The sequence below is a fragment of the Dreissena polymorpha genome, chromosome 14, assembly GCF_020536995.1.
Source record: "Dreissena polymorpha isolate Duluth1 chromosome 14, UMN_Dpol_1.0, whole genome shotgun sequence".
NCBI classification, from domain to species: Eukaryota; Metazoa; Mollusca; class Bivalvia; order Myida; family Dreissenidae; genus Dreissena; species Dreissena polymorpha.
In genome coordinates, this window is record NC_068368.1 from 34,862,815 (window position 1) to 34,887,381 (window position 24,567).

The 24,567-nt window shown below is 36.3% G+C and overlaps 2 protein-coding genes and 1 long non-coding RNA gene across 17 annotated transcripts in view; 1 reads left to right on the forward strand and 2 right to left on the reverse strand.

Moving 5' to 3' along the window:
* LOC127857100 (uncharacterized) overlaps positions 1-8,783 on the forward strand; it is a 54,157-nt gene extending 45,374 nt beyond the window's left edge. For 2 of the 5 annotated variants that reach the window (XR_008038334.1, XR_008038331.1), the window contains 2 exons: positions 7,700-7,810; positions 8,230-8,783. This is a non-coding gene — a long non-coding RNA (uncharacterized LOC127857100). Of the gene's footprint in view, positions 1-2,484; positions 2,581-6,270; positions 6,502-7,264; positions 7,443-7,699; positions 7,811-8,229 lie in introns of all 5 variants that reach the window. The other 3 variants (XR_008038335.1, XR_008038333.1, XR_008038332.1) reach the window with 3 other exon arrangements.
* Positions 1-14,917, reverse strand: part of LOC127857094 (uncharacterized) — a 38,459-nt gene extending 23,542 nt beyond the window's left edge. The window contains exon 1 of the mRNA XM_052393458.1: positions 14,801-14,917. Coding sequence (XP_052249418.1) covers positions 14,801-14,858 — 58 coding nt within the window. The 5' untranslated portion in view covers positions 14,859-14,917. The remainder of the gene's footprint in view (positions 1-14,800) is intronic.
* Positions 1-24,567, reverse strand: part of LOC127857086 (uncharacterized) — a 96,781-nt gene that overhangs the window by 16,335 nt on the left and 55,879 nt on the right. The gene's annotated exons all lie outside the window — the stretch shown is intronic.

Consider the following 24,567-nt stretch of genomic DNA (forward strand, 5'->3'; position numbering starts at 1 on the left):
CTTCATCTGAGCAAGCACACGCATACATACAACACAGCAGAGCAAGCACACGCATACATACAACACAGCAGAGCAAGCACACGCATACATACAACACAGCAGAGCAAGCACACGTATACATACAACACAGCAGAGCAAGCACACGCATACATACAACACAGCAGAGCAAGCACACGCATACATACAACACAGCAGAGCAAGCACACGCATACATACAACACAGCAGAGCAAGCACACGCATACATACAACACAACAGAGCAAGCACACGCATACATACAACACCATATATATGGGCCGTGATCTGTAAGAAGTGGGTTCAATGCATGTGCGTAAAGTGTCGTCACATATTAGCCTATGCAGTTCGCACAGGCTAAGTTATGACGAAAGTTTCCGCTTTTATGATATTGTCTGTTTAAATAAAGCATCTTCTTATCAAAAATCCTTTTAAGGCGGAAGGACGCTTTGCGCAAATGCATTTAAGCCCCTTTTCCCAGAGCACGTTCCATATTGGTTTGAAATTCGGGTAAAAACTTGTGTATGATAATGAGTAACTTTTGTTACATATTGAAATCAATGGAATAATTGCGATATGCCTTTTTCAATTGTTAATGATTATGTATTCAATTATCAACCGTTGGCATATGAAAAATAGTTTATCTTTATAAATCAAACAGGACTATTTTAAATGTAATTTCCTAAAGTGTATATGCGTGCGATAAGATGATTCAATCAATGAAAATCTCTTTACTAAAGATGAACATAGTTCGCCTTTCAAATATACTGTTATTTTCCATATGTTACCATTAATAGTTGCATTAGAAAAAGCATTATTTATTTTTATGATAATTATGATAATTAGGATTATAATTATTATTATTATGATAATAACGATGATGATAATGATAATGTTGCTTATGATGATACCACATAAGAGGAAAAGCAAGAAGAACACGAAGAAGATGGTAATGATCACGATGATGATGATGATGATGTTGTTGTTGTTGTTGTTGATGATGTTGATGATGGCGTTGTTTTGTTGTTGTTGATGATGACGATGATGATGGTGATTACGACGACGGCGACGATGACAATGATGATGATGATGTAGATGATGTTGTTGTTGATGTTGTTGATGATGATGATGATAATGATGATGATGATGATGATGATTTATTGAAATTAGTAGTCGTAGTAGTAGTAGAAGAAATGTAAGGCGAAGAAGAAAACAACACAAAACTGCGATCATATTAGCGAGTATATTCAGTTAAATTGTGTATTGCGAAGCTCTTTAAAATTTAAATTATTTGTTCCTTTATTCAACAATTTGAAACTGTTACATGATATATATTTGAATTTTTGTATAGCAAATGTCACAGCTGTAAAGCTTACACCAACTCCTTCAATCGGTGTCTATAATATATCGATCCGTGGTGTGTAGCCGTATGTGTGTATTTATAGTAACTGGTTAAATAATAAAAGTAGTTTTGGTTTCGATTTCATATTTGTATCAAAAACTGATTTTAATCAAATAAAATCGAAATTTAATATATTGGTATCGTAATTTGGACTGGATATAAGGATTATTTATATTGAATTTAAATCTGGAATATTTTTCATCTGAATTGATTTCAATATATATGCTCCTGACATTTAAATCTATTTGTTAAAACATGTATGTGTAATTATGGCGTCCGGTGGAAATAATGCAAAGGCGATTATATTTTATGACAGTGAAGGCGCAAACGAAGCGTCTAAAACAGAGGCAGACAAATTGAGGTTCTTCATTGAAAAGAATGGTGGATACACATGTCAAACTGACCATGAAATAAGAATACCTGGAACCGAAGTTATGAATAACATTCACAATTCAATTAATCGTTATGACAGAATAATAATTCTTATAACAGATCAATCTGCTTCAAAAGGATGGTTCACTTTTGCAGTTTTGTCTGCCTTAGAAAACATAATTGTGGAAAATCACATGAAAGGCTTCTCAAACAACTGAAAAGTTAGTATGACCTTATAATTCATACCTTATGTTTAAAATAATCAGCAAACGTTCCCGATGTCAAGTTGCTTAACGTAACCGTTGTAAATGTTTTTTAACATAAATAGAGCCAAACGATTGATACTTCTTTTGAACATGTTATGAACCTTTTTATGATGGAATCCTAAATATACATTATTATAAATGGACTGAACGCATTAAAATGAACCATGTAATATTGTGTAATGCTGATAATGTTATTATCTTGAAATTGGCAACACACATATCTTTTCACCAATTTTCACATGGTTTTACTCATCCTGCGAATTGTTAAAAATCGTAAACAAAACTCCTTTTTTGAATCATAAAAGTATGTGTTTTGAATATGACTTAATAATATATTTTAATTTTTTATTTGGCCTGACACTTGAATACAATTTAATAACAGGTGGTAATTGTGTTTGCGGTCTAACCAAATATAATATTATTGTTTCAGCTCCAGTGTGTTTGGACGAGGAATTACCAGCGGGAAACTTGCATCTTGGCTTGGTCCATTCCCACTTATCCGGTTACATGTGCTATGTTGCTGAAGGTAAAGTCGTTTTGCCGCATGCATTTTGTACCTTTTCATGTATTCCGTAGTTTATATCTTTGGTTAAAATTTTCAAATAACTAGTATTACGATTTCGAATAATAAATTTGAAAAGGATAAGTCACAATGGCCATGTCTGTCATATGTTTACACTATCAATGTTTTCAAAAGTTTACCTGTTCAAGATTGCGGTATGGCCTAATGTTGTTAAATCTCCAAGTCTTACATATTCTTTAACATTAAAAATACTGCAAAGTCAAATAACTACATTTGCCAATAACACAATGTTTGTTGCACAAGGCTAACTAGACATTTTGAGTCAACTTATATGGTGTTTTATTGCGCATAATGCGGTATGAATGCTTATCAGTCCTTGGGCATTATAACCAATGAGACATTATGAGGCTCAATGAAATATATCCATGGTTAATATATGAGTAATGAGATTTAAAAGGTATGACAAACTAAGAGTAATCTGAGAGTTTAAGACAAGATATACCATGATTAATGTGACATTATACGGTATGATAAACTATCAATCATGTGACAGTATAAGGCTTTATTAACCTCAGCCATGCGACGGTATATGTCATGATAAACTATGAGACATGTGACATTATAAAGCGTGATAAACTATGAGTCATTTGGCATTATAGGGCGTGATAAACTATGAGTCATGTGACATTATAATGCATGACAAACTATGAGTCATGTGACATTATAAGGCATGATAAACTATGAGTAATTTGACATTATAAGGCATGATAAAGTATCATTCATTTGACATTATAAGGCAAGATATACTATGATTCATGTGACATTTCAAGGTATGAAAAACTATGAGTAATGTGGCATTATAAGGCATGAAAAACAATGAGTCATGTGACATTATAAGTCATTATCAAATATTAGTCATGTGGCACTATAAGTCATGATAAACTATGAGTCATTTTTACATCGTGTGCATATGCGACATAATGAGGCATGGTGACTAATTCGTCATGGGACAATACGATTAATCGGTCTTTATAATTAATGTGACACTATGAGCCATGAGGCATAACGATTCATGGGACATTATAAGAGGAGATGAAACATATTGACCGTTGAACATACTATCGATCTTTGACAGGTTAACATAAAAATTGTTTTAGTAAATTAAATGCATTGTTGTGAAAGAAATTACATTAACTTCATGTCTAGTGCAATACATGCCGCCAAATAACGCTTTTGCCTACTTGTCTTCAATCAATATTCCATTCCGAAAACGGGTATCAATAATATGTCATTAAGCAAAGTTGAACTTCCATAAACCAGTACCTAAGTTGTCTTTTCTTAATGGTCAGTACTCGCTATGTCTTTGTGGAGGGACAAATTTATCCGGTGATGTGTGTGGAGTGGGGCTATACGCTATAATTGAGACGTACAATTAACTTCTGATAACAATCAGAACAGAACAAAACAATACTGTATTACACCTAGATCTGATTGACCCAAAAAAGCTATAGAGACTTTGGTCTGATTACTTGATGTTGGTCTTGGTATTTGATGTTTTGTTAACGAATCTTCGATATATATTGCTCGTCAAAGTGTTTCGAAATATCAATTGTATCAATAATTATGATCTTAATTAGCTTCAATATTAACAAGTTCAAGTAATTTTTACTTATCACAATTTTATATTTGCATTCGTAAAGTAGGTCGTTAAAGATGACACCACTACCGTATGAAACAATTTTTAATCAATTTAGAAATCCATTACTAAAAGTAAATCAATTTTAAAACAGCACTTCACGTTGGTCTGTATTGGAAGGAAACACAAAGATTATTTCAGCAATTGCATTCAAAACGTCAACAAATACACGAACAAAACACGAAAAACATTCGAACTATGCTGGCAGGTATAGGATGCAAACGTACGCGCCCTCCCCACAAAAAATAAAAAGATTGTATTGTACACTGTTTTCCGGTAATTTGTATCTATTTGCTTTTACACAGGAAAATTGCATGCGAAACTTATCAAACATTCAAAAGCCTTTCACATGAAGTTACTTTATTAATAAAACATTAATATCACAAACATGAAATGGTCGCTTATGTACCAACGTTATCAATCACACATGGCATAAGTTGTTAAAGGCAGTTCATGTTCACGCTGTATGACTTGCTATGAATATTTTGAACATTTAAACATTTTGCAGATGTTCAGAACATCGGTTAATACATTAATTATAGTGATATGTTAGTCGGTTAATGTATGAGTAACCTGTTGCATCCTCGCTTAAAAGGAGTTTTTCATATAAGTAATTCGACGTTATGAGTAATGGGAAATTATAATTCATGTTTAATTATGAGATATTATACATTAGTATTGATTCGAATTCATAGGTCATGGGGAATTATGACGGATGTGACATAACGACTAATCGGATATTATAAGGAAGGTGTACACACATTCTAGAATAAATATGTTTAAACCAAGTGGCGCATATTCGTGAGGCGTACTGATTCTTTAGATATAAGAAGGCACGTGTCAGTATGAGTCGTGCTACAGTTTGAAAAATGGAACACGATGAGATATGCATGAGGTTATCTCGCGTTTACATTTAAATATTTCGTAAAAAACTCAGGTCCAAGTTCCAGATTCAGCCTTTCGATGTGTAACTGTTTACAACTGTCTTGCAGCTACCGGCATAATTTGATTTGCTTTGAAAATTATACCAGGTGGGCGATTGAAATAAGGCCACCATTAAAGAAATGAAATTCAATGATTGGCAATTAATAAGCATTGTTCTTTTCCGACCGCCCGTGCGTCAGTTGTTCCGAAATATTGGTTGACTCTTGCTCAAATTATCACAATAAAATGACTATCGTTTTGATGATCGTAAAGAAAGGCATTTGACTGCAAACCAGTTTTTTTTCTAAATTGTGGCGCTTTTTCTTGTTTCCACTTTATAATATATAGTCCCCTTTAGCTTGAGATTAGGCCTCCTGTCTATTATTCGATTATTTTCCCTCAAAACTTTACAGTTAAATGACCTCAATGTGGAGATGTTTGTAAAGGAATACATTTATCTGCGAGAAGGTTTGGAAGGATAGGGTCTTTTTTGCATTACTATTCAATCCCTTTTATTGCTTGGTGGGTCTTGCAAAAAGTGTCCATCTTGTATGACCTTTATATTTTGATGATCGTTCAAATCGGAATTTTTGCAGCAGCACTATTTTTCATAAGTAAAGCCTATTTAACAATTATAGAATATTATGGTCATTTGACGCATGTGTTTGTAACTCCTCTTTCACTAGGTGGATCTCATACTTTACATAATGAATGACTTTTGTGTGAAGATGATCTTGAAGAAAGTAATTATAGCTTAAATTAGTTTTTTTGGCAGAATTATAGATCTTTGTATGATGTTCTTGTTTAGCCAATATAAGTCCAGCATTGTATGTTATCAACTTCTCTTTAGCTGTATTTAAATGTTAACAAAATAGTATAGTTGAATAAATTCAATGTGTATATGATCGTGCATAAAGGGAAAAGGACAACAGTAACGAGCGAAGCATGGTATTGTTAATGTTCTGTAAAAATAGCGTTCGTTCAAAATTTGGAATACTCGTGCCGATTGGTAATATAATGACACTATTAATTGAACTTTATCGTTATATGTGTATTTATTTTCTTTTGCAAAGAACAAGAATTGGTTGGAGAAATGCGATGGTTACAGAAAAGAACAAAAAACTACTGATTGGAAATTTTCTGTTGGCTGTACCAAAAATCTGCGCTGTCCCACAGCAGCTTCCGTCAAATTCGGCATCAGGCATTGTTATTTCGAATGTGGATACATTTGAGTTTAAGAGAATACATGCGGGTAAAAACACAAAGATTATGTTGTTACCATCAACCAGATAAAGCACGCGAACGTAAGTATATACTGTCATAAATAGGGTGTACGGATTAAAACAATTAAATCCGATCACAAATAGAAAACTCAATTTTCATAAAATCGAGTTAAACAGTTTTTCCATTTTTTGAATTGTGAACATGTTTGTGCTTACTGGTATCATGTATAATATATAAACACGTAGAGCATACACACAACTATTACGAAGATTTTAGAATGCTGGCACATTCATTATATTTTGTATTTTAAATATGGTTTTCACAACCCAGTGCGATGTATGCTTAAATAGTTCATTTTGTGTATTTTAAAGCCTCTGACCTTGAAATGAAATACATGTTAATCAATACACATAGATGCAATTTGATATTGTGCAAAATTGTCGTTAAATCTATAGCTTAGTAAGCAAGTAATTTATTATTTTTCAAACGGTACCACTTTTAAAACCGAAATAAGGATTTCTATACGTATATGTCCATTTCTACAAACGCGATTATTTTTAAGTTTTAAAGCGCAAAAGACGGATTTCTACCTTGTAACTACCAAATATATTTTAATTGGCATATATAAAATATGTTTCTTATCTATACTTAAATTTACCATGCCAAATAAGATGTGTGGCTTTAATTATCAGCGACTTCGATGAAATTTTGGTACCGTTTATTGTAACAATTACACGTATTATGTTGTAATAATCCGTAAACATTCCTGACAAGTGCGTACAATTTTTCCGGTGTTCGATTGACCACTCGAATTCTTGATTTAATCGTCTGCCATTTTTTCAGAACGAGTTGTACGTTTGTGCCCAGGTACCAACTACGATAACTGCAATATCAAATCTTGCAAAGCAGCACCTTGGGAAAATAAATGTCGCTCTCGAGCACCAGCGTTTCTGTCAATCATACCAGCAGATAATCGATGCGAAAGGATGAGGTGACTTCTTGGAAATCGTTCCATGTGAAGGTATCTAACGTTTCTTTATTATGTCAGAACATGCACATCGGCATGCAAATATAAACAATATAGGGCTAGATATTTATACTCCATGTCGCATTTGCCCGCATTACGGGGAGATGTTGCAGAGACATCGATTGGATAATTGGCTCGGTATAAGCTTAATAAGACAATACCTGTTACATGTATAATCAAATATTTATAGACGTTTTCAAGAACAATTACTTGATACTTATTAAGCTGATAAAATGCAATTCATTTTTTAGATGAAAACGATATTCCTGTCGCGTTGTTTAAGGCAGCGACGGCAAACAATACCAAGAAGACTGGGGCAGAAACTTCTCTAATAAGCTGGAGTTTTGTCCGATTTTAAAAGGGTAAGTGCACAACAAGAATAAGTTTACTAGCATCTGCATACTAATCGATACTGTATAATGTATGCACATATAGTACTGGAGCATTTGAATGCCTGGCCCGATACATTCAAAGAACGGACATTAGTCTGGCAATGTACCTTCAAAGTACCTTCAAATATATTAAATGGAGAGGATTAGAACGCATTCTCGCCAACATAAGAATAAGAAATATGTAATGAGTTATTGTCCCTTAAAACAAATACCTGCTTTTCATTTTTAGTATTCATCAAATATTTAAATTTAGATTAAATTAAATTACGTATCCATACGTGAATGATATTTGTAAACACTAGTCAGTGTTTGATGACAGCATAAGGTTAGTCATTATAGCAACATGTACATGTGTTCAATCTAATCTATTTACTTCTCAAATTTTTCAGATGAGTATTTACATATCATGTTTTGATATTGATGGAGATTCTTGTGAAGAGATCGAAAAAGAGCTACAAAAACATCATATGAACATCATACGACATGAAAACACACCAGGAAGATTCCTGCTCTCAGATGGTGACAATCGAGAAGGATGGATAATAGTTATTGTATCGAAAGAATCGCTGAAAAGCGAACTGCTTTCTTTCAATCTCATAAAATGCCTGACTGCCGATGTTGATGACGGCAGATTGAGGATCCTGCTTGTATTGCGCAGCGGTGTGAATATCTCAGAAGTACCAAGATGTATTCGTTGGGTTACAGTATTCAGCGAAGATGAGAAATCCTACAAAAACTGGATTGTAAGAACAATTTTTTAGGTAATTGGCATCAGTGTATGAGCCATCATAATTAAAGCATCAAACAGCCTTTCAACTTTACTTGACTTTTGATTGAATGTAAAATCATGCTTTTTTAAATTTCGTGCCGATATTATAAAGCGCATATATCGTTTCTGCAAATCTTGGATCCGACAAAACATGTATTGTATATATGTATTGTATACAGTGAATATCATATAGATACAGTTTCTGTATACATACAAGCGACAGTAAATGGGTATGTCATGTACATTTGATACGATAAACATTTCGAAATAAAAAAATGTATACACAATTATGCACGCAGTCCAACTACTTTATAATAACTACCAGTGCATACTTTGAGACTTGCTCTGTGAAAAGCGAGTTTAATGCGTGTTCTTACAGTGTCGTCAAATATTAGCCAGTGCAGTACGCACATGCTTATCAGGGACGACACACTCCGCCTCAACTCGAGCTTTGTTCAGAAGAGATTTTATCTAAACGAGCGATTTAATAACAGTAGAAACTGTCGACACTCTACGCACATGCATTTAACCCCGTTTTCTCAGAGTGCGACTCATGTATATGTGGTTTTTACAGGAGAACCAGTAGATATTGACAGGGCACTTCCAGCAGGGGATGTTATGTTGGGCCTATGTCTTGAACTACCTGAATATTGTGCTGACGACCAGCAGTAAGTGTCAGTGTACTCGGGGATTTTATTTGTTCTGCCGCGTAGATAATTGATTCCATGCATCCTACTGTAAATTGTACTTTGGGTAAAGTTTAACATTAACCTATGTCTTAAGTGTCGGAACAATAGTGTTAAAATGTGTCTACACGTAGTCTATACGTACCGATCCGGCATTGGATGTTTTGGTTTTGGTATAAATGTATGAAAAAAGGAATTCCGATTAAACAAATTAATGTTTTCGGTACATTATTTTTAAGCCCCATTGCTATGCAATACAGACATTAAATTTTCTATTTGTTTCGACATTTTGTAATCATCTACATGGGTTTCGTGTATGCATAATATATTTTGTTTTATTAATTAAAATGTAATATTTAATGAAGGTTTGTTTTTGTTTGGATCGAAATCCGTTAATATTTATAGTTTCTATGTTTAACTCCATGTTCTAGTTTATAACTCAGGTTGTAGTTAAAAGAAAAAAGTGCGACGTCCATGATTTAGTGATAGGATTGAAAAACCGATAATAGTGTTTAAAAGATTTAAACCCGGTAGAAAAGAGACTAGGCCAACGATTTTGTACTCGCTGTAATGAATATACTACGTACCGAAGTAATTTGGAAACAGATAGATTCGCTGAAATTTACCACGAGGATATTGGAAAAAGATTAAAGATATATTGTTGCTGAGTATTGTGTTTAAAAAAGGTGTTTTATAATAGATATGGATTGAGTATATATAACAGGAAAAAAGTTTTTACACACACAGGCATATGAACTCTCTTTATACGTTTATATAAAATAAAAAATGCATTTTTGTTATATAAGATTTTAAAGTAATAGTTTTTAATTGCATATATATATATACGTACTATTTACATAGATTTTATTTATACATATGCTATATTTTATTACAAAAAGTATACTATATACAATGTGAAGACATGAAATGTTAAATATGCTAATATATCGGTCACACAAATTGTCTGTGTGCTCGGTATATAAGCCAACATGATATTTTAAGACATAAAATATAATGATAAATATACATACAATTGAACTATTTACACTAGGTAATATAAAAAATTGAGTGTTAACAGTAATTGGTATTTGTAAATAGAGGTTTATGAAATTGTGAATATTTTTTGTATAAAGGGAGTTTATTCAGCAGGGGTCATTACAAGATCTTGGGAATCTAAATCAATCACTAGTGGGTGTTCCTCCAAATCATCTGGGTCTATATCTAAAACTTTGAACTTGTTCTTAGGCATAGGGGTCATGTCTTCATTGCTATCTGCTTTCCTCCCTCTTGTTGAGCCCCTTACCTCTGTTTCTACTTCCATTTCTTGTATCTTCTCTCCATTTTTCTTTCTTCCCTGGCTCTTTCCTTTCTTCTTACTCCCCACCGTCTCAAACCCCTCGTCATCAATATTCGTCTGTTCTGGTTGGTCTGTATGCTCTTCTGTTTCCTTTTGTTTCTCACCATCTGTCCGTTTCTCTCCGTCTGTCTTTTTCTATGGTGTTGTGTCCTTGTTGTTTTCTGAAACACTTACGTTTTCTTAAAAATGGCATTGATATTTTTGGGGAAAGTGTTGCGGACGTGCCCAACCTCAAGGCAATAGAGGAAAAGGGGCTTCCGTCCCCTCATGGTAATCAAGGCCTTTGTGCCACACTCAAATTGAATTATGTGTGGAATGGACTCCTGCTGAACTCTGTCACACTCCACCGTGACCACACGCATCCCTATTTTCAATTCCACATGATACAATTTGCTTTCCGTACTTAACAAATCTGTATTGTACTCCTTGGTGAGACAACGATGCTTGCATTTGTATTTTATTCAAAAACGAGATACACTTATCTTCTGTCTTGAAGGACACATCGTACTGTGAAGATCTGGGAGGTCCAGACGCCAGCCATTCGATGTCAGTATCAGATACGCCATTCTTCATTAAAACGTTTACAACTCCCTGCATACTCTATCCTCGTTTCCCTTGTGAGAAACTGTCCTCTCCATCGACTCCGTCCGTAAAGCATCTCCTGTCAACGCTGGCATATGCAATTCTGTCATCATTTTTGTTTATACTTTAATCTATCGAGAATAATAGCCAGAGTTGATCATGTATCTATGGACATAAGTACACAGGTATGGTCTATTAGTATTCGAAAATGCCACGTTGAGCGTGATTTGTCATCCATATTGAAAAGAACATTTTTCTGTTCTTAACAACTAAGCTGTCAATAGAAAAAACAAAAATGAGAAACCCTCAAAAAGTTGTCTGGTATATTTCATTTAGCAGACCTTCGTACGAGTTCATATTTGCAGTCGATAACAAAGAAACATATACTTAAAAACTAGGTATCGATTTAAACATGGTGTTCGTAGAGCAAGTTCATGCGGTTATCACCATTGAAACCTTGTCAATTTTATTGTTTATACCATTTAACCATGTGTACACCAAGTGTGGCTGTAAATACATGTATAATAATTTCGTACTATTCTCCCTTTACTTGAACTATTGTTTTTCTTCCCTATTATACCAAGTGGACTCGCCCATCCTTATAAATTGGATCAATTTATTTCCAAAATATTAGGGATGTCTAGTATATTTATTTTTATATTTAGAATATTTCATAAAAAATGCCTTTAAGCAAAAAGCGCAGACCCAGATAAGACGCCGCATGATGCGGCGTCTCATCTGGGTCTATGCTTTTTACCAAGGCTTTTTTTCTAGACGCTAGGCATAAATGGGTTAATAGCAATTTATACAAGACAACGTACAAATGCTCGCATTCATGTTTCATGCTAAAATTTCTTAACTACATGTATGTAAAATGTTGTGTAAATCATTTGTAAGATGCCGAAAGGAAATTTTGAATATCTTGTCTTTAATATAAAATTAATATGTCATATTTAAAAAAATGATACATTTAAAGAAAAGTTCACAGTTATATTTTGTGGATATTTTAACAGTTGTCGTTGGGAATGTGGATATAGCAAGATTATATCATTCAAATATTGATTGTATTTAATGGGACCTGTTCACGTTTTGATAAATTTACAAAATTGATAAAAATATTGTTTCAGAATTTCAAATTATTGTTGAAGCTATGTTTTTTTATAAGGAAACAGTAATAATGGACATATGTTATGCTCTAAAATATCAATTGTATGCATCTTTTAGACGATTTAAAAACCTGAAAATTCTAAAGCGCTACAAAGGCGAAACGATTGTATAATTAGGAAAGTTCTGTTGTTATCGTTATCATATTGTTGTTATCCTTATTATAGTGTAATCGTGTGACATTACAAGGATTACCTATATAAAGTTTTAATTACGTGCATTATCCCGTCATAACGATTGGCCGAATTCGCTCCAAGGCTCAGTGGTTCGAGCCCAGGTGTGGATAACGTTTTTTTCATTCTTTAATTTTAACCAATTTATGCCTAGTGGACTCTCCTGTCCTTCTAAATTGGACCAATTTATTTCAAACATTAGGGATGTCTTGTATATGTATTTCTATATTTAGAATATTACTTACTGAAATTCATTTAAGCAAACAGCGCTGACCCAGATGAGACGGCGCATCATGCGGCATCTCATCTGGGTCTACGCTGTTTTCAAAGTCATTTTTTCAGAACGCTAGGCATAAACGGGTTAATTTTTGTTTTTAACTGAAACTCTTTTGTTCCGATGTTTACATGAATTTAAAGCATTAGTTCACAAACTTCAGAACATGCCAAAATCTGTTAAATGGTCCGTTTAAGTCATGGATGTTAAATACTTATTATGACGTGAGCCGTGTATTAGTTCAACAAACAGGAGATATTTGCTAATCTGTTAAATGGTCCGTTTAAGTCATGGATGTTAAATACTTATTATGACGTGAGCCGTGTATTAGTTCAACAAACAGGGGATATTTGCTAATCCATAAGAGCTTATTGCAAATAGATATTATCACGCATGCAAAAGTCAATTTGCAATTTTAAAGTTGAGCTGCTCTTTAAGAAAAGGGGGTTTAATACATGTGCATAAAGTGTCGTCCCAGATTAGCCTGTGCAGTCCACACAGGCTAATCAGAGACGACACTTTCCCCCGAAACTGAATTTTCTCTAAGAAGAGTATTTCTTTATAATAAAAATATCATAAAAGCGAAAAGTATCGTCACTGATAAGCCTGTGTGGACTGCACAAGCTAATCTGGGAAGAAACTTTACGAACATGCACTAAACCCCCTTTTTACAAAGCACGACCCATATGTAACATTTTATATGTCTCATTTGTCTATATTTTAAGCGTATACTCAAACAAACCGTAAAGCGTTTAATATCTAGACCTCACATTTCCTACTTGCCCCGTACAAATCGATAAGCAACAATAATCAAAAAAGTTGTTAAATCGGTCGTTCAACAACAACAAAACAAATGTGTCCATCGTAGATATTAACTGCGTACCATGGAGTGCTCCGAGAGCCCGCAGTTGGTCGCAAAGGTCCGCAATGCTTCGCTGTTACAGTCGTCTGGAAACCGAAGAGGTGAATCCATCGACCACCAGGCTAAAAATACATCAACAACGCCGGGTTTTAGCCAGTATTAAAAATGCCGGGGTGGGGGAGGGGGATTGCTGGTGAGGATGAAAAGTGGCAGTATGACCTTATATATTTACATTTGTCGATATTAAACTGTTTACATTGTAATTATTTCATAGAGTTGTTTACACTTATGTACACGAGCATAAATTACCTGCATGAACATTTTGTTGTATTGATACTCGTTTAATTTCTTGCAAGCCTAGAACTATTATCATATGACTCGCGTATGACATATGCCGCAAGCGAAGCTCCTGACAATACGAGTCGTGTTCTGAGAAAACTGGGCATAATGCATGTGCGTAAAGTGTCGTGTCAGATTATCCTGTGCAATCCGCACAGGCTAACAGGGACGACAGTTTCCGCTTTTATGACAATTTTTCTTTAAATGAAGTCTCTTCTTAGCATAATTCCAATTTAGGCGGAAAGTGTCGTCCCTTATTAGCCTGTGCGGACTACACATAGCCTGTGCGGACTGCACAGGATAATCTGGGACGACACTTTACGCACATGCATTATGCCCAGTTTTCTCAGAACGCGACTCATAGTGTGCGAATAGACAGGCTGGCCAGGAGCTTCGCTTGCCGTGGTCTGTTCATGAGACCACGGAGCCTTGCTCGTTATACCGGACAGATTTGCTCCTAACCAAACAACGCACACTGGTCATATATGACATAAACCCCATTTTCGCATGACGTTGCTTATATGATGCCCAGCAGTTGTCAAAGCGGATTTTAACAAATGTCGCCCCACAATCGTTCTATCAATATTCGACATATATAAACTTATATAACAAAAAAAGAAAATTGAGTCTTAAAAGTAGCACTAATAGAAGCTAGAGAATAATCAGTAACAGCAGTAGTAGCAACAATAGCAGTAGCAGAAGCAGTAGCGGTTATAGCACTAATTAAGTGAATGAATTGTAACACAAGTCTTACCTGTCACTACGGAGATCATAAGACCTATGACGAAGAGGAAAACCACAGCCTTGCTCATATTTGTGGACTAACAGGCACGGACAGACAAGCAGTGGTTTAACTGAACATCAGTGTGATCAATTTATAAATCATTTCCTACATTTACAGCCAGTAACGGACATTCGCACTTAGGCTATTACAGGAGTATGCATGTTTTGCTTTTTCAAGTCCCACTATTTCAATTGACGCTAGAACGTGTCCTCGATCGTGTTTGATTAAAACCTACCTGCATTTATGTGTTCCCCAAAATGTACAGTTTTGTGTTAAGCATTCATATCAAAATTATAATATTTTTTAATATTCTTCCAAAGTTTGAAATGTTCCATTTTGTCATTTTGTTATTTGAAAAATCAACATTTTATTGCTGTTAGTGAAAACCGAATTAAAACAACGTAGGCCTTAAATAGTTAACAACGTAAGTGCTGTACGGCCACATGTCTTTCGCAGGCGGCTAGAATTTTATTGAACAAGGATATAGGACTTGACCGGTTTGTCTTGATATACAAGTTCGGTGGTCTACACCGACACAACACTCGAAGTATTTAGTAGACAAGGGTCGGCGGATGTGTTTACTTAGTTTGCAAAACTAAAAATTAAATGTGCATATGCAATACCAAGAGACGTATAATTGTTCTATACTCTATAAAAAAAATGTAATAGTTTTAATTAAAATAGTAGGAACTATTCAATATTTACATAATTATATTATCAATAAGTATATGATATTTTAGAGGTGTTGAATTGTTTTGCAAAAGCACAGAGACGAGAAAGCAGATTGGTTAATGTTTGGTCCCCATATTCAAACTATCTTCATATAAGTTGCGAGCGGAAATTTCAAATTGATTTTAAAGTGTATGCATCGTTACGTTTGGATGGTTAACTGTCACAGTGGACAACGCTAAATGAAAACTGTTTACATGGTAACGTTCTATTATATCAGAGAGCTCTTGATGCCAATGGAACACTCCATGGGATAGTCGTCGAAGCAGGATGCGATTTTATGGGTTAAAATTGTATTGGACATGGGTAACACTATTTGAATGCCATATGTTCATTATTTAATTTAAATCTCGATAAATATCACATACATGTTTTTTCTTTTTATAACTTTATAGTAGACATTATACAAAAGGAGGAATCATTTTTTGAATCCAGAAACTCTATCAGGAGATAGTTGTCTTGATTTTGTGAGTCGCGTTCTGAGAAAACTGGGCTTAATGCATGTGCGTTAAGTTTCGTCCCAGATTAGCCTGTGCAGTCCGCACAGGCTAACAAGGGACGACACTTTCCGCTTAAACTTGATTTTCGGCAAGGAGGGACTTCCTTGAAACTAAAAATACCATAAAAGCGGAAAGAGTCGTCCCTGATTAGCCTGTGCGGACTGCACAGGCTAATCTGGGATGACACTTTACGCACATGCATTAAGCCCAGTTTTATCAGAACACGACTCTTATTAACAACTTTCATAACATAACACGCAGCATAAAAATATACTTATTTAACAGGGCTCGCCGTATTAGAACGGTCAATGCAAAGCATCGGGAATTAAAACCGGTTTGAAAATTAGCCGATCCGAATCAATTTCCTCCTGATTTTGAATAACACACAAACAGCACACTGACAACAACTGACAAATTATGTTTGATGAACAAAGACCATTAGACCTTATGTCTGATAAACAGAGACCATTATACCCTATGTTTGATAAACAGAGACCATTATACCCTATGTTTGATGAACAGAGACCATTAGACCTTCTGTTTGATGAACAGACACCATTAGACCTTATGTTTGATGAACAGAGACCATTAGACCTTATGTTTGATAAACAGAGACCATTAGACCTTATGCTTGATAAACAGAGACCATTAGACTCTATGTTCGATGAACAGAGACCATTAGACCTTATGTTTGATGAACAGAGACCATTAGACCTTATGTTTAATAAACAGAGACCATTAGACTCTATGTTTGATGAACAGAGACCATTAGACCTTATGTTTGATGTAAAGAGACCATTAGACCTTATGTGTTTCTCCTTCTCCGGTATACGAAGCAGTCAACGCTATATCTTTTACCCCATACCCTGAGGTCTGAATAATGAATATCATATTTCGTTTTGGGGCGACTATTTGCTTGCCTGAATCCAATTTTTCACGCTATTGTTGTTCATGTTTGTAATTCCGTTGATATACGATGTCAAGGTAAGAAAGAAGTCAATCCTATTTATATAAGCCAGATTGTTTCGTTAGCCCCAGCTTGTATGTAACATTCTCTGCTATCCTGGTACAACGAGTACCTGATATCTACGGAGATCTTCTAAAGGCTGCCTAGCTCACAAGGGATACTATTGAAAAGACGTTGAAAAACATACATGCATAACATACAGCAGATAATTATGTGACCGCGTCTGTTAAACATAGGTTTATTGAATCTTCATATCTTAAAAACGCAGACAATAAGTATTTATTGATGTATCAATAGTATCTAGGATGTGCGTCTTAACCTAAGAGATTTCTTTTCCCCGCGCATATCTGCCATTTAATGTTTAAAATCACGTTTTTTGAGTACATAAAAAGGCACTCCATTTAATGTCTTTACAAGCCATTATAAACCATACGAACGAAATACAAAAAGAGATAAATCTATCTGGATATCAATCTGAATACTTTTGCAACCGAATGCTTGTGGAAAGCATTCTTCTTTTTCTTAAGTGGCTGTATGGTATATTGTGTCGTGTTGTCAGTTATCTTCATAAAAAACATAGAACATTTCAAACTGTTCAATCTGTTCACGTAAACAATGCTTCATGGTTGTTTAATAAAAATCAACTGATAAATATATAACAATATTTTGACGACAGCATTTTCAAGTATCATCCGCAATATAAATACTAAAGTTGTTTTTAGGAATTCGCAACTAAAATTCGATTTTGTTTTCGATGCGTCAATCTTTGAACATGTCCCTTTAAGAAGTCGTTTGCACTAGGAAATATGTGGATGAGTAGTGATATTCGATATGTATTGAAGGAACTATTTTTCTTAGTCTGCAGGCTACAGATCAGTAACTCGGTATATCAAATGACCCGCAAGCGGAAAACTGATGTGCTGTTTCCTGATAATGCAACTCCCGCTAATGGGTCATAATATAATTCTTTACGTGATCAATATCATTAGAGATGTTAACCGATTCGGGTGTAGCATTGTAGACCCTGTATTCTATGAAAATGAAAAGTAACACAAAAAGGTCCAACCAAAAATACAATCAAACAATTACAACAACCAATCTATTCAACATTGTACTCATTGATCGTGGTCAATATGTCATTTGGTTGTATTCTTGCGCGTTTTGCATTTGTTTAGTGAGACCGTTACAGTGAACTCACTCAGGTACTCTTCAACAGATTAAACTCGCTTCAATATCGGTACCTAAATATTGTCAAACATAAAGGTCAGTGCCACGTTAATATTGGCGAACTATACTTTATCATACAGATTCACATAGTCACAGATGGTGTTATTAGTCATAATGCGGGATGGCTTGTATTTGCATTTTTTGCATGAAACACACGTAAAATATAGCAGTCACGGTATGTATGTCAGTGCATCTTACACGATGACTGCTAAACGTAATACAATTCGTTAAACAAACGTATGATATAACACTCGGGGTAGGTGTTCCAGTGCAAAATACGCAGTGACCGCTAACTCTAATGATACTCTACACAAACGCAAAATATAATCGTCTTTATGTACGGGGGCTATGACGTTTATCTTTGGAGCGGGATAACGAATGTAGGCGCGGTTTGACACTGGCGGCTACCTTCCGAAACAGCTAGATATATATCGAGACGCGTTCTGGGAAAACGGGGATTAATGTATGTGTGTGAGGCGCCCTTCAATATTATCATGTGCAGTCCGCACACATGCTAATCAGATACAATACATATCGCGTTAATGGTATTTTTCGCTGTAAAAAAGTATCTTCATATTAAAAATCCAGTTTAGGCGGAAAGTGGCTGATTAGCATGTGTGGTTTGCAAACTCTAAGCTGAAACGACGCTTTCAACACATGAATTATGCCTAGTTTTCGCAGAGCGCGGCTCACACCATTACCGCTATGATATGCGCCCAATATTAAGAATACCAATAAGGATTCAATATGTTCGTCAGAAAACGTTTATTATAAACTTGATTAACCTTTATCGCGAATATTAACATCAAATAATCAAGCGCTGTACTTGAATGAGTCGCGTTATGAGAAAACTGGGCATAATGCTTGTGCTTAAAGTGTAGTCCCTGATTAGCCTGTGACGGCACTTTACGCACATGCATTATGCCCAGTTTTATCAAATTAATAAACAATTATTTGCATTTTTTGAAAAAGTACAAAACAATAATTAAACATCTAGTTCAACAGCGTAGAAAACGTTTTTCCATTTCCGCAAGATTGAAATTATACCGCTGGTTCAATATTGAATAATTTTCTACCTTTTTAAAGCTTATTACTTCCTTTAAATCTGTAATTGTTACCATAGACCGTAAAGGATGACCTTGACCTTGACCTTAACCACAATGTGTTTGTCAGAAACACAATGCCGCCTGTGTGTGTTTCAGAGTTTATTTACAGGTCCTACTGGCCTCTTCACGAGGTTACGGTAGCCCGACCTGCCCCTGTGACCTCTCAGGGGAAAAAGATTAATTTTAGAGCCAAAGTAGGTCAAATTTACCCCGGCTTCCCGGGTATTCGCCAAATACTTTAATTTTTAAAAGAGTTCCGTGCACGTTGGCCAATGAGACCTTAATGTGCTATCTACCTAAAGGTGGTGATGAGGTGCGGATCCCGCCGAATGTCCCGCACATTACTAATATACAAGACACTCAACGCGACCCACATCCCAACACCACCCGGTACGTAAGACCCGGAACACACACACGTATCGCTCTCACACCCCCACTCATTACGGGTGGCGCGTATGAGAGCGCCACGCCCGTGTGTTCCGGGTTCCTTGGTGGTGATCTGTGTATGGTTGTGTATAGTGTGTGGTATGTGATTGTGATGTGACCAACCATGGAGCCCCCCAAAGCCCTACCCAGAGTCACCATCGTTCTTTCCTACCCGCCTGCCAAACATCCAGACCATGTATCAAGCTGGGATGTATTAATTTTGTAGTTATGTTGTATTTGCTATTATAATTGGATAGGTAAAGTAAATACATGATCTAAAAACGCCGTTGATATATCATATGATTTATTTATGTTTGATATTAATTTGTAAAACTCATAGTATTATAGATTATGTCCTGTATTCTAGCTTTCATTTACCCAAGTGTGGTTGTTGTGCTCTCCGCCCCATGAGAGGTGTTAGTGGGGGTTCGAGCAGGATACAGTAAACGCCCCGATTCCAGAGGCGCCCCTGGTTCTTTTAAGTTCCCGGTGTATAGCACCGATACACTGCATCCCCGTTTACGTCCCTCGCGGAGGACATATTAGTACATAGTGTTAGTATTGGTACTTATATACATGTGTAGTTCTGCTGTCTTGTGTCATAACTTGCGGTAACGTGGGCTCTCTCTGTTGCTAGTTGGTATATAGTTTGGATGTCATTGCGAAGGGCAGGCTAGTTTTTGAAAGATCATGTATTTGATGATAGAAGAAGGGGACTATGTTTGTTTGATTGGGCCGAGATGACTAGTTCGTTGGGGGGCAGACAATCTCTTTGTAAATTCTTTCTTATTGATGTGTTAAGTGTCTTGTGAGACTGTGGTGCTGTAAGGGCCAGACTAGTTTTGATAGGTCATTTATTTGATGAAAGAAGAGAGAGGCTGAGTTTGAGTAAATTTGGTATTAGTGAGAGCGCACACGTTAGTGTTTCTGGTTATAAAAGCAAAGACAGCATTCCTATGTGTTTGTGTAATATGCCAGGTTAGTATCGTGGTCTGGTCTAGGGTATGTCGAGCTAAGGGTTCGATCCGGCTACATAGGAACATATAATGGTTAGTGTACAAATGAACTGCAAACAGTCATTCTTTTCAGTATCTTTCAAGAGGGACGGTATGTAGCGTCTCTCGCTGAGGACATATTAGTATATAGTGTTAGTATTGGTACATATACAGATCTGCTGCCTTGTGGCATATTTTATAGTAGCTTGGGCTCTCTCTGTTGCTATTTTGGGAAATGGTTGTATGTTGTTGTGAGGGTCAGACTAGATTTTTGACAGATCATGTACTAGATGATAGAAGAGAGGGACTGAGTGTGTGTAAATGGACCAAGATGACTATTTTGTTTTGTGGGCTTAGACAATTTCGAGATTTTCTTTCTTTTTCTGAGGTGATTGCCTGTGGCACTGTGGTGTTGTGTGGGCCAGACTTTGTTTTTAATAGATCATTTATTTGATGATAGAAGAGATGGACTGTGGTCATGGTAGTTTGGTATTAGGAGAGTGAGCGCTTTACTGGTTCTGGTTAAGTATGATATCAGAGGCAGCAGTTCTATGTGTTATTGTGGCTATTACAATGGTTAGTAAATAAATGGACTGCAATAAGTTATTCTATCTATACACTGAGAAACAAATATACTATTATCATCACTTTTCTTTTTTTGGTAATCTTGGGTGGGTCGTGTCGACAGAGCCACAGTGCGAGGGGGGGGGGGGGCGCCTCACCACCCCAGCCGACACGCTCCATCCAACATTTTTTAATATAATGCATATATAAAATACATGGTTGTGATATCTACATCTAAAGGGGTTGTACTGAAGGTTTCTCTATTGAGTTACCTGAGTGCGCACTTAATGCGGCTTCCGTCTCTGTGCGGAAGTGTAGTGTCTGCGTGCTTACCCCACTACCGTCGTCGTCGGCTGCTGCGTGCTGGGTGCAGCGGAAAAATTTTAAAATAACGAGGACCAGCACAGGGGGGGGGGGGGGGAGGGTCTCGCGGAACCCGGATACTGTTAGCCCGATTTTTTGGTTTACAAAGGGGGGGATTTTAGATTTGTCCATATCGTTACATAGTGGTTACAGATGTTCGTTTGTATTTTTATCAAGCGTACCTATCCGTCATTGATACTGATAGCGTGCCCTTAGGGTTAAATTGCGTTTATGTTCTACGGTCGCGGTTGTTAACGAGACAGGCGGCCGCTACATTTCATGATTTGGTTGACAGTTATATTCGGTACCGTAATCCCTTCCGTCGTTTTATTAAGAGAGTGTTGTTGTTGTTTTACTGGGTTATAATGTGTAGCTTGTCAGCCCTTGCCCATCCGTGGCGTCGTCACAGGGCACAGACCAGGGGGCCCCACTGACACACAGGTGTGACCCGTTGGCTATGCCCTGCGACGGAGTAACTATAGGTCGGTTGTCATATCCGCGTTATGCTCAGGCCGTGATAATACCGTAGGTTCACTCTGTGCGGGCCCGGGCGAGCGGCCCCATTGACACACAGAAGTGACCAGTCATCCGTGCCCGCCCAGAGGGCCCCTTTATGGCTATAGTCCACGGACGGGGTCCGGCAGACAGGGTAAATGTTATGTAGTTACCTAGATGTGTTTTTAGTCCGGCACCGGAGACGCGCTTTATTCGCACTTTTGAAAGTTACGCGACTTGTTTATACGCATATTTTTGCTATTTCGGATAAGCCTAAGGAAGATAATTATGCAAGAATGATTCTGGTTTGGTAATATGCCCTACTGTATCGCTTTATTTTATAGATTAAGTGCAGGTATGAATCTAGTTTTAGCCTTAATTTTAACAGAATGATTTTGTGACGCTAAATGGTTGAAGTTTCGAGCGTTTGTGGGGTATTTTCCATATATGTTTTATATTGCAAGGGAGGTAATTCTAAAGCCGTTAATGTTCCAAAATGAGTCTTTTTTTTTCCTTTTATTTGTGTCTGTTTTCTAAGTGGTGGGTTGGAAAATAAATTACTATTAGTATTAAGTAAAAATAGCTATTGGTACAGAAATAAGGTGTTCATATAAATGTTCGTTTAATGCGAATTGCCTTATATCTTGTTTTTGCAAGGGAGATAATTGAATTACGCAAAAAATAGTAAAAATTGTCCTTTCCGTACATATTTATGTTTGTATTGCAATATATATGGGAATTAAATCTTAAGTTACTATTAGTATGGGGACGAAGAGATATTGTTACGGATATATAATGTCTGTATAAAATCTTGGGATAAATCGATAGATATATATACTATTATAATATTTTCTCTCTTGCGGCGTCTCCCGCATCACCGCGGCGTCCCACTCGGGACTCCCGCTTTCAGCAGTCACGAGGGTCTACGGTTTAATATTTAGGTTGTTAGGGAAGCAATTTCTCTAGTGTATTTATATTGTAATATTTATAATATTTAGATTGCTAGATTGCTGTGTATTTAACCTGTAATATTTATATTTTATTTTAATAAGGCATACGCAGTGGAAGCTCGCTTAGCGGAGTATTTTAATTGTTTTTCTAATGTGCGATGTAATAAGTGTATTTATATTTTATTGAGATATCCCGTATCTCGCAAAAATTTAAAAACATGTCTTATAACGGATCCGATCTTGTTCGGCGGCATTAACAGTAGACGGCGATCAATTTTAACAGAGATATTGTTATATGCTGCTATTATACCTGCACTTATTTCTAGTCTTTGGGCCGCGTGTTGAGGGCATATGAAGAATAAATGTTCGAAGGTGTCTGGGACACTGCATTTGGGGCACAGAACAGTTTCGTAGCTATCACCGTGTAACCTAGTCACCCCTAAGCGCATACGCGTATATGCCCTATCTTCTTGCTTAATGGTGCTATAGATATGGATCTTATGGCTGGGGTTAGTGATAAGTGGTAAATCATGCTCAGTGCAGTATTTTGACCATTTGTAGTCCTGTTCATTGTACGCTTTTTGGTTTATAATGGCTATAATTTCGCGTGCGCTGGGTTTTAGTTCAGAGAGTAGGCCGTCTTGGGATCCTAACTTGGCAAGTTTATCTGCGTATTCATTGCCCGGGATGCCTACATGACTAGGTATCCATATAAGTTTAAGAGATATGTTTTTATTAGTCAGTTTTGTGATACCTTTTAGAGCTGCGTATATCAAATCTGGTCGCGTTTTCGAGGATCCTGCGTGTAGTGCTTGCAATGCGCTAAGAGAGTCGGTTAAAATCGCGTAGTTTGTCTGTTCGTGCGTGTTAAGCGTGTTAAGCCACCTTACTGCGTCATTTATTATTGCTAGCTCGCAGGCAAATATGGAAAGTTCTTTTTAAGTTTTAATCTGTTGTGGTGGATAATGGCATTTTGAGGGTTGTATACTACGTACGCAGCGCCGGCTAATTTTAAATCCTCGTTTTTACTACCGTCTGTGAAAATCTGTGTATACCCGCCGTATGTATTATTTATGTAATTTAAGGCTATGGTTGCGCTATTGGAGTCGATTTCGGATTTTTTAATCAGTGTTGATAGATGAAAGTCGATTTCAGGTTTTACTATTTCATTAAGGCTGTAGTAAGTAGGTGGTTGGAGTTCAATTTCGTTAATTTTATAGTATAAATTAAGCGCTCGGACATTTTGCGCGTACGGGTCTCCAATGCGACTTTTAGGTTTTCGGTAGGCCGGGTCTTCGGTGACCTTTGAGTTGATCGGTAGGTTGTTTTCCATAGGATTAGTGCTCGCGTAATACTTCATTTGATTTATTTGCCTTTGATGGTCCAGGTCAAGCATTCCACACTCGAGATGGATA